Raw genomic sequence first — 16,834 nt, 5'->3', positions numbered from 1 at the left:
TTGAACTCTGCTTTGGATATACGTAATGCCAATAAAGGGAACAATTGGCCAAAAAGAAACGTTTATGTCCACGTCATGTTGGCAGCTGGCATTCCATTTTAGTCTATCAAAAACCATTCAAGATATCGAAAACAGTTTAAATTTTGTGAAACTTAAGCGTTTATAGAGTATCTTAATGGGGGATCTTTAAAATGAAAAGAATTATAGAACTTCGGGACCAACAGAAATTAAAAAATAAAATTTTACTTTTCGAATATATAAAAAAAAATTTTCTTTCAGAAGTTTTGAGATTTTGGTTTTATGAATTTCAGTATTAACCATGTTATGGTAAAATATGTTCGCATGAAGCAGATTGCGAAATATTTTAAAATACCTTTATTTTGAATGCATTTCCCAAACTTAAGTTCAAAATTCAATTTTTTACCACCAGTTACACGGAATAATCAAATGTTTTAATTGTTATCTTTCCAATTTGTTGGCAAATAATTTCTTAGAATATTTTTATATATCTTATTAGGAGCATATGCTGTTTTTTTTTTCTATTCCTTATCAGGTCCTTACCGAAGTTGCTTTTGTAATGATGTTGATAGGCTTGGAAATTTGTGTTGTTGTTACCGCCATTATTGTTGTTGTTGTAGTGGGCATAATGATGGCTATTGTTGTTGCTATTATTATTATTGTTGTTGTTGTTGTTGCCACCCCCAGAGTTATTATTATTGTTGTTATGGTGGTTCAAATTATGCATTTTTGATGGAATCCGGTAACCGGACTCGTAATGTTTATACTGATTGTAGGTGAAGCGCATTTTGACGGATTGGCACTGGACTCTCGAATAAGTTACTCCTATGGCTATTTAATGCAATAAATTATATTTCTCTCAGTGTTTTTTCACTCTTTTTACTCTCTCCTCAAGTTTCTCGTTCTCTTTTTGGGATAAGTGCTTTTAGTATATTTTATAATTATGTTTACAGGCATCGATTTTGTTGTTTTCCTTTTGACTAATAGTGTTTTTTGTTTATTTGGTAATTATTGTTGGCACATTGTAATGTTTTTTTGTTTTATTTTTTAATTAAATGGTTACAATTTTGGATTGACTTTGTACATTTGTTTGTTGTAGCTTTGTTTGTTGTTAAAAAGTTTTGCAGTTGTAGATTTCGTGTTTATCTATCACGTTTTTGGAATAGAGAGAAAGAAAACTTATTATAACGTACAGAATCCGGGGGAAAACTCGATACCAGTAAGTTGAAACCCTATTAAGTAGCTTAAACGTTTTTGACATTTTGCAACGGTTAGAAAACGCCCGAAAAATGCACTAAAAACGCCTTGAAAACAGGTTGAAAAATTCGTGGTTTCGTTTTTGTTTTGTTTCGGAGCTTCGCCTTTTTCGCTAGTTTATTCATTTATTCATATGACCGTTTGCTTTTTTTTGTATATTTTTTTTTTTCAGCCCGATGCCGAAAACTGAAACCGAACGATGTAAAAATGTTGTTTTTTATACACATCTTCTTTAATCGCCGGCGCGGTTCAAAGTCCAAGCGACAAGAAAAGGCAGAAATAAGGAGATCGCAATGGTTTAATGATCATTTTGTTGCATATAGATAATGATTATGATAATCGGCGGAGGAGGAGTTGGGGTCTTAAGTGCATTATTTTTCCCTTCCTCTAAACTGGTTTCGTTGTCCAAGGCGCCTTGAAAGGTAAAGCTTGTTTCATTCTTTTCTTGTTCGATCCCTCGACAGCTTCCTGGTTTCCCTCCTTTTTATTAAATCTTATCTTCACGTTTACAGTTAGAGTTCGGAATCGGAAAACGGGTTCGAACCCAATCTTAAAATTCTGGCCCTGTTCTACTTGTTTGGGCTCCCTTTTACTTTTTGGGTAGGAATGTTAAGCCCTTTAGAGTGGCAAGTTCCGCAAGGTCTTAAGGAACTCCACGCTCCATCCAGTTTAAACACTTCGCTTCATTCAACTCCTCAGAGTCAGAATTTACACTCAGAACATAAAGATAATCTTTATTTTTTTATAATCTATAAAAATGGAACAGATTTTTAAATAACCTTAACTAAGAAAATAGCAACTAAGAAAAAGTCTTTAGTATTGTTTCTATAATCATGTGTAATATTTTTTAATCACTTTTTATACCCTTGCAGAGGGTATTATAATTTCAGTCAGAAGTTTGCAACGCAGTGAAGGAGACGTTTCCGACCCTATAAAGTATATATATTCTTGATCAGCATCACTAGTGGAGTTGATCTAGCCATGTCCGTCTGTCCGTCTGTCCGTCCGTCTGTCCGTCCGTCTGTCCGTCTGTCCGTCTGTCCGTCTGTCCGTCTGTCCGTCCGTTTATATGCAAACTAGTCTCTCAGTTTTAAAGCTATCTGCATGAAACTTTCCCAAAAGTTGTCTTTCTATTGCAGGTAGTATATAAGTCGGAACGAGCCGGATCGGACGACTATAGCATATAGCTCCCATAGGAACAATCGGAAAAATAAATGAAAAAAAATTATAACTTTGCTGTTTTTTAATTTTTTGTTTAGTTCTTCGACATATAGTAATGGTTAAATATTTCCGATTTACGGTTTAAATTTCATCAAAATCGGTCGACTATAGCATATAGCTCCCATAGGAACAATCGGAAAAATAAATGAAAAAAAATTATAACTTTTCTGTTTTTTAATTTTTTGTTTCGTTCTTCGAGATATAGTAATGGTTAAATATTTCAGAATTATGTTTTAAATTTCATCAAAATCGGACGACTATAGCATATAGCTCCCATAGGAACAATCGGAAAAATAAATGAAAAACAAGAAAGAAAGCAAACTTCGGCAAGCCGAAGTTCATATACCCTTGCAGCTATTGCATGAATTAAATACTTTTGAAAACATTTAAATTATGATTTACTTGAGTATATGCTGAAAAACATTGAAACTATGATGATTTGCAGCTCAATTATTAGATAGTTATTTTATATATTTTTATTATTTCTATGGGAGCTATATGCTATAGACGTCCGATTTTGATAAAATTTAAAACATAATTCTGAAATAATTAAACATTGCTATATGTCGAAGAACTAAACAAAAAATTAAAAAACAGAAAAGTTATAATTTTTTTTCATTTATTTTTCCGATTGTTCCTATGGGAGCTATATGCTATAGTCGTCCGATTTTGATGAAATTTAAAACATAATTCTGAAATATTTAACCATTACTATATCTCGAAGAACGAAACAAAAAATTAAAAAACAGAAAAGTTATAATTTTTTTTCATTTATTTTTCCGATTGTTCCTATGGGAGCTATATGCTATAGTCGACCGATTTTGATGAAATTTAAACCGTAAATCGGAAATATTTAACCATTACTATATGTCGAAGAACTAAACAAAAAATTAAAAAACAGCAAAGTTATAATTTTTTTCATTTATTTTTCCGATTGTTCCTATGGGAGCTATATGCTATAGTCGTCCGATCCGGCTCGTTCCGACTTATATACTACCTGCAATAGAAAGACAACTTTTGGGAAAGTTTCATGCAGATAGCTTTAAAACTGAGAGACTAGTTTGCATATAAACGGACGGACAGACGGACAGACGGACGGACAGACGGACGGACAGACGGACAGACGGACATGGCTAGATCAACTCTATTAGTGATGCTGATCAAGAATATATATACTTTATAGGGTCGGAAACGTCTCCTTCACTGCGTTGCAAACTTCTGACTGAAATTATAATACCCTCTGCAAGGGTATAAAAATTATAACTTTTCTGTTTTTTAATTTTTTGTTTAGTTCTTCGACATATAGCAATGTTTAATTATTTCAGAATTATGTTTTAAATTTTATCAAAATCGGACGTCTATAGCATATAGCTCCCATAGAAATAATAAAAATATATAAAATAACTATCTAATAATTGAGCTGCAAATCATCATAGTTTCAATGTTTTTCAGCATATACTCAAGTAAATCATAATTTAAATGTTTTCAAAAGTATTTAATTCATGCAATAGCTGCAAGGGTATATGAACTTCGGCTTGCCGAAGTTTGCTTTCTTTCTTGTTTTAAAAAATACCGTTCTAAGTGCTTATTAAATTTTACAATGAATTTTAATATATATATAAAAAAATTACTAGTTATAAATATAGAACAACTTTAAAACAAACAAGAAAGAAAGCAAACTTCGGCAAGCCGAAGTTCATATACCCTTGCAGCTATTGCAAGAATTAAACATTTTTGAAAACATTAAAATTATGATTTACTTTCGTATATGTTTAAAAACATTGAAGCTATGATGATTTGCAGCTCAATTATTTGATAGTTATTTTATATATTTTTATTATTTCTAAGGGAGCTATATGATATAGACGTCCGATTTTGATAAAATCTAAACCATAATTCTGAAATATTTAACCATTGCTATATGTCGAAGAACTAAACAAAAAATTAAAAAACAGAAAAGTTATAATTTTTTTTCATTTATTTTTCCGATTGTTCCTATGGGAGCTATATGATATAGTCGTCCGACTTTGATGAAATTTAAACCGTAAATCGGAAATATGTAACCATTACTAAATGTCGAAGAACTAAACAAAAAATTAAAAAACAGCAAAGTTATAATTTTTTTCATTTATTTTTCCGATTGTTCCTATGGGAGCTATATGCTATAGTCGTCCGATTTTGATGAAATTTAAACCGTAAATCGGAAATATTTAACCATTACTAAATGTCGAAGAACTAAACAAAAAATTAAAAAACAGCAAAGTTATAATTTTTTTCATTTATTTTTCCGATTGTTCCTATGGGAGCTATATACTATAGTCGTCCGATTTTGATGAAATTTAAACCGTAAATCGGAAATATTTAACCATTACTAAATGTCGAAGAACTAAACAAAAAATTAAAAAACAGCAAAGTTATAATTTTTTTCATTTATTTTTCCGATTGTTCCTATGGGAGCTATATGCTATAGTCGTCCGATCCGGCTCGTTCCGACTTATATACTACCTGCAATAGAAAGACAACTTTTGGGAAAGTTTCATGCAGATAGCTTTAAAACTGAGAGACTAGTTTGCATATAAACGGACGGACAGACGGACAGACGGACAGACGGACAGACGGACAGACGGACATGGCTAGATCGACTCGCCTAGTGATGCTGATCAAGAATATATATACTTTATAGGGTCGGAGATGTCTCCTTCACTGCGTTGCAAACTTCTGACTGAAATTATAATACCCTCTGCAAGGGTATAAATATACAACTTCTTAGCTCTGTACCAATTTTCTTATGTTCTTTAATTTCCTAACTTGCTGAATCACTTTTTCCCCAGTGCATTTGAATTTTGGTGTAAACGACTTTAACTGCTAATCGAGGTGACACAGAGTGTGTTAGCACCGACCGACCCCGCCCCCTTCTTCTGGACCGCCCCTCGACCATAACTTCATTGGCCTCTGGTTTCGGCATGGATTGGTCTTTATGTTATTTGGATTTGACAATCAAATGCCAAGGCAAGTTCTTGGCTTGATTAAATGCTAATTGAAACTGTTCGGTGTATTTATCAGCAATCGGTATTATATGCATGTATATATACTGTGTGCACTGTGTGTAATGTGTGTAATGTGTGTAGCGACTGCCGTTGGCTTTGTAAAAATTATGATCTTGTTTCATTGACCCACATTGAACGTGTAACGAACGAGCCTCAAGTGAGCAGAACTAAGCTTGATCTTATCTGATCTCCGCTCCTCAGATTATTATTTGTTTTTAATTTTCGAGCAGGAAGCGCCGGAAGATCGGGAATCTTGAGTAGGGATTTTGGGGACTATGAAACTACAAGCAGTCATCTGCAAAATAATTTTTAAAATACTTGTCTGACGAGAATCAGTAGAATTAAAATTGCTAAAATTTAATCAACACACATATAATACAAAATACAACACAAAAAAAAAAATTATTGCCAATTAATACAGTATATAAAAAATACAGTGCTTTTGACTTTTGTCGAATCATATACGTTTACAATTTTAATATGCATTTATGAATCTTAAGGCAGTTGATATAAAAATAAAAAAAAAATGTACTCGTAAAGTTAATGAAATTCGATACTTCATTAGAACTTTATATTATATTTCCTAAAATCCGTAAGCCATTTCAATTTTTCAACAGATCACCTGCCTAACTAGGCCCAAGAGAACAAAATTCTTGAAACGAACATTTTCAATAAACTAACGCAAAGAATTTATATTAATGCTTGCCCTCTTCATCCACCGAATCAATCGCTCACTTATCATAATCACTTTTTTTTTTTTAATAATTTCGTTTTATTTCTTATGTTCTTGTTTCGTTGTGTTATTGGCCGCGATTTAATTTGTTATAAACAAAAGTTTGTACGCGATATTCGGAATGCGGGGACTCACAAACAGAAAGTGAATTAAAATGTATATATAATTGTGTTGTATTTGATTTCTTTTTGGCGTTTGGGAGATTCTAGACGGGTTCCGGTTGACTTCGTTGTGGTCTGCGGATCGTGGGGTTTTCGACTGGGAACTGCCTTATGCACAGGGACGGTCCGTAGTCTACACCTCGACCAAATAGCCGATAAGATAAACCGCGCGCGACTAAGAGTTGTTACTTGGTCTGCCTCCAAAAAATTTACACTACTCATTGTTTAAATCAAAGTTTGATGTGAAAAAATTCGAATTACAGTTTCGTTTTTTTAATTTTATTGAAGATTTTTTTCTGAAGGGAACAAATTGTAGTGAGTTTTTAAAAAAGAAACTTAATAATTTAGCCTAGCGCCAAACTAGAAAGGTATTTATGAGATATATAATCTAAGCTACATTTGTTCAGTTTACGGTGAATTTTGAAATTAATTTTTAATTTTCCAGTTTTTTATTTTCAGAACTTTTCGATCAGGCCATCATTTTTCGACTGATAAAAAATGGGCGCACAACGTTTAACTTTTCAAATAATAAGTGTTAATTGAGCACGTCACACCAGAAAAAAAAGCGGGCAGTTGTAAAAAGTCCGAAATTTTAGCACGAGTTCGTTGTAGTAACCGTAAGAGCCGTAGACCGTAGCCCGTAAGCCGCGAACCGCGAACAGTAAAACCGTAAGTTGTCAAACGTTAACCGCAAACCGTGACCCGTAACGAAGAGCGGCGGCGAAATGGCGATGCGAACACTTACGCTGAGATCGATGGACTGCGGCGGAAAAAGGTGGGCGCACTATATAACTTTAGCGCAGACTCGAACCCGAACCCGGCGGCCCGGAGAAGGAGAACTCTCTCTCCAAGTGTCCGGTCCGGCGAAAAGAACGAGTGGTGTGAGTGATGCTGAGCGGAGAGGGCCGCCGGAACAGAGCAGAGCAGGAGCAACAACAAGTGTACGCGTGGCCGAATGACGACGACGACGACAACGGGTTTAATTGATTTCCATGTGTGTGTGAGCACAGCGCGCGCCTCGTTTCTGTTTGTTGTTGTTCTTGTCGGCAGCACTGATTGCAAACGCAAATTGATAAAGCAGCCACAAAGAGAGAGAAAGAGCGGGAAAGGGAAAGGAAGAGCAATTGAAATCAATATCAGCAAAGTATCAAAATCAAAAGATCAATCTGCAACCTGCACACACCATCTCTTTTCGCTCTTCTTTATGCTATGCTTCAGCCGCCGGTGCGTATGCGCATTGGATTGGGATGGACCTTTTGCATTGATAATTGTGGACAAAATATAACGTGTATCTATTAGTGTCATGTCACAGCATTTTGTACCTTCTGGTTAAGTTAAAATGACGTATGTATACATACATACAGAACATCTATTATTCCCTTAGCTTTGAATCGATTTTTAAAGACGGTATTAAATAATAATTATCATTTTTTGGAAACAAACTGGCTTAAACTTCCCTACTAATGGCACCATATTAGAGAGTACCATGTCGTATGAGTAATTTTGTTTGTCTTTCGAAAATACAAATTTTACACTTTACTTTTACCTAGAGCGGTCCATCCCAACGTGTGTATTTTCATGTTTGGCTGCGATGCGTGGCTGTTAATTAACACTAGACAGCACACGTTCGCTTTGCGGTCAATTGCAGACAGTCAGGGCCACTCTATAGAACGGAATACCAACATAAGTTCGCACATACGAATGCTGATAAATGGACAAACAACCCCATGCTAGCGATTGTACATGATGAAAAAGTTGGTAATCCAAATAAAATAAAATCCAAGATAATTAATTAATTTAAGATTTTATTTTTAAAGAAATGGTTTCCAAGAAATGAATTTTATTATTTTAAATTAAAGTATATGTTTAATTAGTAGTACTTTCCTCTTGTATTTTTAATTCTAAGAACGCAAAAGTTCTTTGGTGCCCATTTTTAATTTTTTTTTTACTCTTAAAAGTCAAAACATCTTATGTTCTTTTTCAGTGCATCTGTGTCAACTATTTCTCTTGGGCGTGAAAAAACTATTTGGCAAGTGTGATCAAAAAAGGTGATATTTGACATAAACAACTTAGTTAATTTACGGGTAATTTGATTTCAACCATTATTTGTGTGTATGTTGCTTATTCGATTGTTATTTAAAATATATGAAAAAAGAGTTGTTTATTGTTCTCTAAAATCCCTCATTAAAATCTTGTGTGCAGCCATAACGGTGCACTTTTTTCGAAATTCGTTTGCCCCAAATTTGGTCACACCACAGTCACGCGTAACGAGGGGGGAATGGTGGGGTGGTGGTTTGGGCCCACAAGTCAAGTGGCTTAGCTGAGCGGACAGCTGTTAAGAGAGCGCTCTCTTTTTCCAAACCCGAATGTGTGCAAAGCACTCACGAAGCGAAACGGCAACCGATCGTGCCAACTACAATAACAGTAACAGCAATGGCGTTAATTTCTTATTGGTTGCCGATGGCGCACAGTGGGTGAAAATACAAAAATAAATAAATATAATATAAAAATAATAATAATAATAACAAAACAGGTCAGTCCACTAAGGTTTTATTAAAAAAACCTTTGTTTAATCTGCGTTAGTCCTTTATATTATTGTATATTATATTAAAAAACCAGCAAATTAAAAAAGAACGAATAAAATAACAACATTAAATTATAAATAAACAAACAAAAATCTGTACTTTTTATAAAAAATAAGTATATAGCATTTAAAGCTAAAGTTCAACTGTGAAAAAATTAAATGTAAACTTTTGTCAAAGTTAAACTTTATCTTTAAATGCTATCTTCTTTTTTCTACTGGTTAAAAAAATACGTTCATAATATTTTTTTTGGTTTCTTCTTTACAGACATTCCTTCTCTTAGCTCCACTGTATCGCAAACAAATTTTGATAATAGTCGGCAACAACTATAGCAGTAACAAAGCAAACACAGCATATAACACATGTAAATTTTTAACGCCGACGTCACCATGAAAGGCAGCGCGTCGACAGAGGCAGAGGTCGTCGGCAGAGAAAAGAGAGCTCGCGCACACCTCAATCCGTGTTATCACAACAACAAGAACGGCAACCAGTGATGATAGTTTTTTGATATTTTTCGGCTTAGCATTGAAAATTATTGAAGGGAGGGGGAAAAGAGGCGGAGCGTGTGTGTGAAGGTAACATCACAATAGAGCCACACGCACACGCACCCAATAATAATGCGCATACGCAGCGTTGACGCACTTTTTTTGGTCTTATCAAAGAAAATACATAATAGAACCCGAATATTTGTTTTTGACGCTTCCCTTTCACTGGTGGATAAAAAATTCGTTCACGCGATCAAAACAAAACAATTTAAAATAATTTATTTACAATTATAATGCAATTGCCATGTTTTATTTATCTTCCTTGACCGAAATTAAGACTTTTAAACATAAATACTTGTTAAAGCCTTAAAGGTAAATAATTACAAAAAAATGTATATAATTTACAAATTATATTTCGTAGTACAGAACCCAACAGAGAACTACAAATATCGCATTACCTCAACTATTGACATTTTACCACGTCTTATATCAGTTCCGGAATAGGTGATTTCGAGATTTGGTTGACTATTGGATCTTTAGACTTGATTATGTAGAGTACTAATCGAACCTAAATCGCAGTCCGCAAATTTTGCGTTGAAATTTAATTAATACTTAACATTTTCAATGGCCGCTGCGCACATTTGTCACTCGGCGATGTATAATTTATAACATTTTGTTCGTTGGCAGTATAACTCCCCCCAGAAACTACCGATTCCCCTCAAATCCTCACATATGATGATGATTACATGTCGTGTATTTGCTGATTGTTGTGTTCGCTGATTGTTGTTGCTGTTCCGATGAATGTATTATATTATACCCTACTTTTAGTGCGTGGCGACCTTAGCAATGATCATAGCCAACAACAACAACAACGAAGACGATAATAAACCAACAACCATATACAATATACTTGGGTATTTGTCAAGGTTCAAGGTTACAACCTGCACTTATTAATACGGTTTATTGTACTTTTGTTTCATCACCTGCATCAGTAATACAACCAATACAACCAACAAAAACAATAGCCAGAGCAACAACGACAACAAACAACTACAACAATAGTTACTTGACCTGCAGGAGCAATTGGCTTCTATAATTATTTATACGATGTTTCATTTGTTTCGGAATTTTACCAGTTTCCGAAGTTGCATCAAGAAAAAAAACGACAAAAAATAAATACCAGGGGTACCAGGTAGTGGGACACAATTGTCGTCTTTTAGAATCCTAATTAGTTGGATGGATATCAGTACAAAAGGACAAAGCATACAACATTTTACAGCATATTGTTTTAGAATATGTTTTGGAGACTTTGCATATTTTCCCGATAGCCCTACACCCGCGAAACGCACTGACTAGCTGACACATATTTAATTTGATTTGTCTCGCTTTGATTTGTTTCGATTGGCACTCTTATTAGTATAGCTCAAAAAATTGCAAAATTATTTTTAATCATTTGTCTCCGCATCCTTGTTTTTTGCGTAACGTTTTTTATTCCGATTTGGCCAATGGAAAATCGACCAGAGATCTCGATATAAGACATTTACTTTTTGCCGGAGGCGGCGAAACGAAAAAAATGTTTTCACATTCAACGGACGCTGTAAATTATGTGATATACCACTGTACATACGTAGTCCAATATCTTAATCATGTTAAATGCCTTATCACGATCTCGGACGATTTATTTCGTATCGATTAACGCGATTCCTCCTCTCCTTTTCCCTTTTCCACCTATACAATTCCCTTTGACTCGCGACGCCACGAACCAATGCTAATCACGAAGGTAAACAAAACAAGACTAAAAAGCGTACAAAAAGCGCACCAACCTTTTTTTCATCAGATTTTTTGATTAAAGAATTTTATTTTGTCAGCAAGACAATTTTGGTTTTTAGAAAAATGGTTGATTTTTTTAGACATTTGTATTATTTTGACTACATTATCCTTAAGGTGGTTTTTGTTACCGTTTTTAATGATGCTGATGAGATTTTATCTCCTTCAATATTATGCAACAAGTTTTAGCACTTGAATTTGAGAATGCTCTGTAATAATATATTGGTTATTAATTTAGTTATACAACATACATTTTTTTCTTTCGGTTTAAATAAAGTTTAAGGCTTGTGAGATTAAACCAAAACAAAATTGTTATACAAAAAATTCTCGTTTGAACTGTGTTATTAGACCTTTTTTTTGGTAGATAAACCAAAAATTCTTAACAATTGTTTTTACATTTTTCGGTAAACAATTTTACTATTTTGTACAGCAATAAAAAAACGAAACACCAGACACGAAATGTTATTGAAAACGTTTTGCGTATGGCGCTTTTTTTACGGCGACTGCTGATCGTAAAAAGTAAAATCAACATACAGAAAAATCGCAAAAATTAAATTGTTATTCCCTGTTGCACGTACAAAAATAATAATAACAGTAACAACACTGAACTTCAAAAGACACTCAAAAACAACAATCAAGGAAAAGAGTTTTTTAGTGCTTCTTTTTCTTGTTCATGTTGTATTATTGTATTGTTTAATTAATTAGTTTAAATTTGTTGTAATTGTTTTGCTGCCGCTACTGTTTGATTTAATTATAGCAATGGCACAAGCAGTAGAAGAAATCACGCATACGCCGCATTGGCCGAGCGGCGAACACAGCTGTTAAGAGCATGCTAAGTTAACAGCGAACGAAAGGCTGCAACAGCCAAGTTAACGTTAACAACATAATTTGTTAATTTGTCAGAATTTGTTCCTGTATATTCTCATATATTATTTAAGAATATTTAAAATATTTAATAATTGCCACCTGAGATAATAAAAGTTCAATGATTTTTCAAGCTTAAAGCCATTTGCAGAAGACAAACAGGTTTTATAGTAAGATTACTAATATCATCAACTGCTAAAACTTACTAAAACTACTACTAAAACTTACAATTTCATTACAATTCAATACAGACTGTTTTTTGTATTCAAAGTTAATTTTTTAGTTATTTAAGATTGTTTGCTTTGGAGTGATATTAACAACAAAAAACTAGTCAAATTGTGTGATTTTTTATGGCTGAAAATTTCTGTTAGAATTAAAAAATAATTAAAACAAACCCCTGATTTTCAGTTCCTTTCCTGTTCACAAAATAATCTTTTTGGCTCTGCTTCTCTTACAGTTAATGGGAATTATTGCGCGCGTCTTCTAATCGCCAGTTTTTGTTCTTAGATTATGCAAACGTGGTTAGGCACAGACAGCGATAAGGCGGGGGCAAAAGGGAGTAGCCAAGGTGTTTAAGGGAACCACCGTACCATATTATACCATACCCATATCCAAAACTGAGAGATCCGGCGACCATTTTCTAGTGCCATACCCCCAAACCAGCATTTATTTTTCGTGGTTAATATTTTGAACTTCGGGGGGATCTATGTTTATTTTGGGCGAGAATGCCGATGTACGTCTATGAATGTTGTGGGTGGGTGGTTGGGTAGGTTGTTTCGGGTGGTAAGTGCTCGTTTTTGGCATCACGTGGATGGACGGTTTTGACGGGTTTGATAACAGGCCATGACAACACATTATCCCTGATTTATATTTTCAGCAACACAGCCAGCAGAAGCAGTAGGAAAAAAAATAGTTTTTTATTGTTCGGCATTACTTTACTCATATTTAAATGAGCAACGCCCACCACAGAGAAGCAAACGATAATAACAACGGGTGAAATGTTATTTGCATTTGCGCGTTAAATTGATTAGCATAAAATTTAGCTATGGGGATTCACTAAAAATCGATTGAAAACTCGTTTTAGATAGCAATAATCACTATAAATTTAAAATAATAATTTAACAAGATTTGAACTTATGAAAATGAAAACATGTACATCGAAAGAAATTGTCTTAGATAAAACAAAAAGTACAAGTCTTTAAGTAAGCAAAAAAGAAGAAGTGTCTCAATATATTCCTTGTGGGTAATAAATAAATTTCTGGTAATTTTGGTGTAGAATATCGACAGGCCATAAATGCAAAACTTACATGCTTCTGCGTGAAGATTTATGCTGCAGTTTTCAAATGTTCTATTTGTCTCCACATCGAGGAAAATTAATGAGAATGAATCAAGAAAATCCCTCTAAAACGAAGCGTAAATTAATCAAGAACTGAATAAATTGCTGTTAATTGATGTATGTATTTGTATTTGCTTGTCGTGCGTTTTCATCAATTCATAAGGCAAAATGGATGACTACTTCTTAGCAATGTCACGAAATGTGCTAAATAATATGTTTCTCCAGCCCCTCTTTTTGCTCTTTCCCTATCTCTATTATAGATCTTCTTCTTTTCATCCAGCCTTCAATTCTTTCATCTCAGTATTCTTATATTTTCCTGCCTCTGCGGTTTTTCGGTTCTGCCTTTTTTTGGCGCTTTGCGATTTATTATTGTTTTTGTTTACACACATCACAGCGTATAATTCTCATCTAAAATTCTTAAAAAAAAAAAAAACAACAAAGTATAGTAAGAGAACGGAGAAAATGTAGAGCGTTTTTAAACGCCCCCTGATCGTTTCACATAGTTTGCATTCCCCAAGTGAAAAACAATACTAAAATAAAGATGAGCCAGCGTTTTATGAATGAAAATATTTTAAAATTTATTCAAGATTTCTGTCTGAAAGGCAGATCAGTAAAAAACATAGTTTTTGTTATTCAAATATGGAATATCAAAACCAAAATAGTGTTTAGGTGAAAAAAAAAAAAAACAAAAACAAAGAAAGAAAACTAATTTTAGTTTGAATTTAGCAATGAATGACAAAAATAATATGATTTTATGAATGAAAAATCAGTACGATTTCTGAAACATTTGATAAATGACCCAAGCCGCAGATTGTCAAAAATAATAATAAAATAATCAAAGCCAAAAGAGGAAAGAAAATATTGGACGAAAGAATCCACGAAAGTGGGAGAAATGGAGAGGAAAGATAGCGACGATTTAGCGCGCACGTCAGAAAACGCGGACAACAGAGGCACGCGCGCATCACGTGACTTGGGCCAAAACAAAAAGCCAGCAATCAGCAAAAACAAAAAAATAATATAATATAATAACAATAACAATAACAACAGAAGCAGAGGCAGAAACAGCAGCAGAAGCAGCGACCAGCGACACAGTCAACGTTTTTTTTCAAGATGCTGGCCTGCTCAATCGCAGCTCTCAATCAAAAATCGCCATCAAATCATCCAGCAGATCGCAGTGTTCGTCATAGTCGTTATCACATGTATTCGTTTTCTTACTTTTCGCTAACATTTTTCATAGAATTCGTATTCTATTTGGCAGTGCCGAAAAATCGAGAGAATAGCGAGACGGCCCGCTGGCGAAAAGTAAACAAAATCTTATCAGACACCGCTCACGCCCAGCTCATAAAAGATACAGATACATTCGGCGGTGAGCGCATACATATATATATATACATATGTGTACAGTAGACGTCGGCGCTGCGAATTTCACAATACCAAAAAAACAACAATAACACGTTTAACTATGCAGTATGCCCAACGACCTGTGAATGCTCTTCGGTTTTAAAGCTTATCATTTGGATTCGTAGATGCGTAAAATCTTATCTGGATCCGTTTCAAATAATATTTGCATAACTTTAACTTTAACTTAGTTTTAAAAATTGATATTTCCCATATTTATTCTAAAAGTTTCGCGACTATAATGAATTTAATTTTGCAAGGTTTTATACCATCAAAAATATCTTAATTTAAACATTTTTGAATGAACTCTGGGCTAAATCACAAAGTAAAATTAAAACAAAGGGTATTGCCTGAGCCAGCCTTGACCACTTACAATACCAAAATCACTTAACCGATGGCAATCGCTGATTTAGCTAGCCAAAAAAAAAAAAGAAAAACACTAATTGCAAGACTTTGTCTGATCGGTTCGAGTATGGTATGGTATGGTATATTATGTGTTCTCTGATCGTTAAACTCCGGCCGCAGACTGCGTGGAAGAGGAAGCAGTAGCCGTAATCAAAATGCGAATACGAATGCGAACTACTTTTGCGATCTGATGCGATCTGGTTTGATTTGGTTTAGTTTGCCTCGCAGAGTTGGGATCCCAATTATCTCGCAGATAGACTATATTGTATGCCAGTACTGCTGTAAGTTAGGGCCTCCCCCCACCGCTTTATTTGGAGACCCCCCGAATCGGGCGTTACACGTGCCGTCGTTGCCAGAGGTCGCCAGCACAAAGCCCCCACTCAAGGTAGAGCATAAATTCATAATCTCTTAAAACATTATATATACAAAAGGCAAATATTTACGCAACAGAACAGCAACATGTAAACTATAGAGCAAAGAAAAGATGCTCAGAAGGGAAATACGAAATATTTGAAATAGGTAAGATTCGTTGGGTTCCCTCTATTTGTTCTTATTCTGCGATTCTCCTGACCCCTGATGATAACAAAGTGGCGCCCAGTGTTTATTTGTCATGTTTGCAACCGGTATTCGTAGAATGTCGGGGATATTGGGAAAATGAAGGGTTTTGGAAAATAAAATTTGGTCAAAATGTCATAATATTTATCATAATTAATGGTAGTGTCACCAAAAGTAAACAAGAATTTGATTTATTTTTATTTTTGGACTTCGATCATACCCTAAGCACTATAAATATACCTTATTCATTAATATTATGAAGTGAGCTCTTATCTTAACTATATTCGCAGAATCTTTGGAAACAAGGAATTTGGTATATAGGATCGCTAAATTCGCTAAATAGTTTACCTGAACTTCAGTAAATTCATATCGAAAAGTATTGTTCATTGATCTACCGATCTATGGCGCGACTTAAATTTCCTTTTCACAACCAGCTATGCAAATGAGTCGATATTTGCACTTGTTATGATGGTGTTATTTGGACAGTTTAAGCCTATTCATATTCAAATTAAGCCATTTTCGACTCATGTGAGAAGGAGCCCCCTCTAAAGGGTCGGAAAACTCGTCTTAAGTGGCTCTAAGTTGCTTTTCAATTGTGTTACACTTTTAGAGACCTCTTTTCTTTATTTTTTTTTTAATTGTGTTACTTTTTTCTGTTGAATGGGAATGAAAAACGTTCGTTTAGCACTTAAATAATGAAAGTAAATAGGCAAACAAAGATTTCAAATGCGTTTCTGGCTCAGTGTCGCCACCCACACAACAAGGCAAACACCCATCTACCCCATATACTGCCATCTCGCTCCGACTTCAATTAGAGTCGATGGACCAAGACCGCCCCCACACACACACACACACTTACACACATTCGCACACTGGCACACTTGTACACACACACACACACCCAGAAAATAAAACCTATCTCACACACACCCCACTTCATATTTG

At 34.4% G+C, this 16,834-nt stretch overlaps 1 protein-coding gene across 5 annotated transcripts in view; it reads right to left on the bottom strand.

Annotated features, from left to right (window-relative positions):
* The window catches only part of LOC108138528 (nuclear factor of activated T-cells, cytoplasmic 1), a 46,605-nt gene that overhangs the window by 21,132 nt on the left and 8,639 nt on the right, over positions 1 to 16,834 (bottom strand). Inside the window, exon 1 of one of the 5 annotated variants that reach the window (XM_017260789.2) lies at positions 562 to 1,297. The exons of 2 other annotated variants lie outside the window; for them this stretch is intronic. In XM_017260789.2, coding sequence (XP_017116278.2) covers positions 562 to 805 — 244 coding nt within the window. In that variant the 5' untranslated portion in view covers positions 806 to 1,297. Of the gene's footprint in view, positions 1 to 561; positions 1,298 to 16,834 lie in introns of those variants that run through there. 2 more of the 5 variants (XM_041707167.1, XM_041707169.1) reach the window with 2 other exon arrangements.

This window comes from Drosophila elegans, unplaced genomic scaffold (assembly GCF_018152505.1).
Source record: "Drosophila elegans isolate 14027-0461.03 unplaced genomic scaffold, ASM1815250v1 contig_149, whole genome shotgun sequence".
Classification (NCBI taxonomy): Eukaryota; Metazoa; Arthropoda; class Insecta; order Diptera; family Drosophilidae; genus Drosophila; species Drosophila elegans.
Note: the sequence above shows the minus strand (reverse complement) of the source record. Positions and strands in the feature narration are given on the sequence as shown.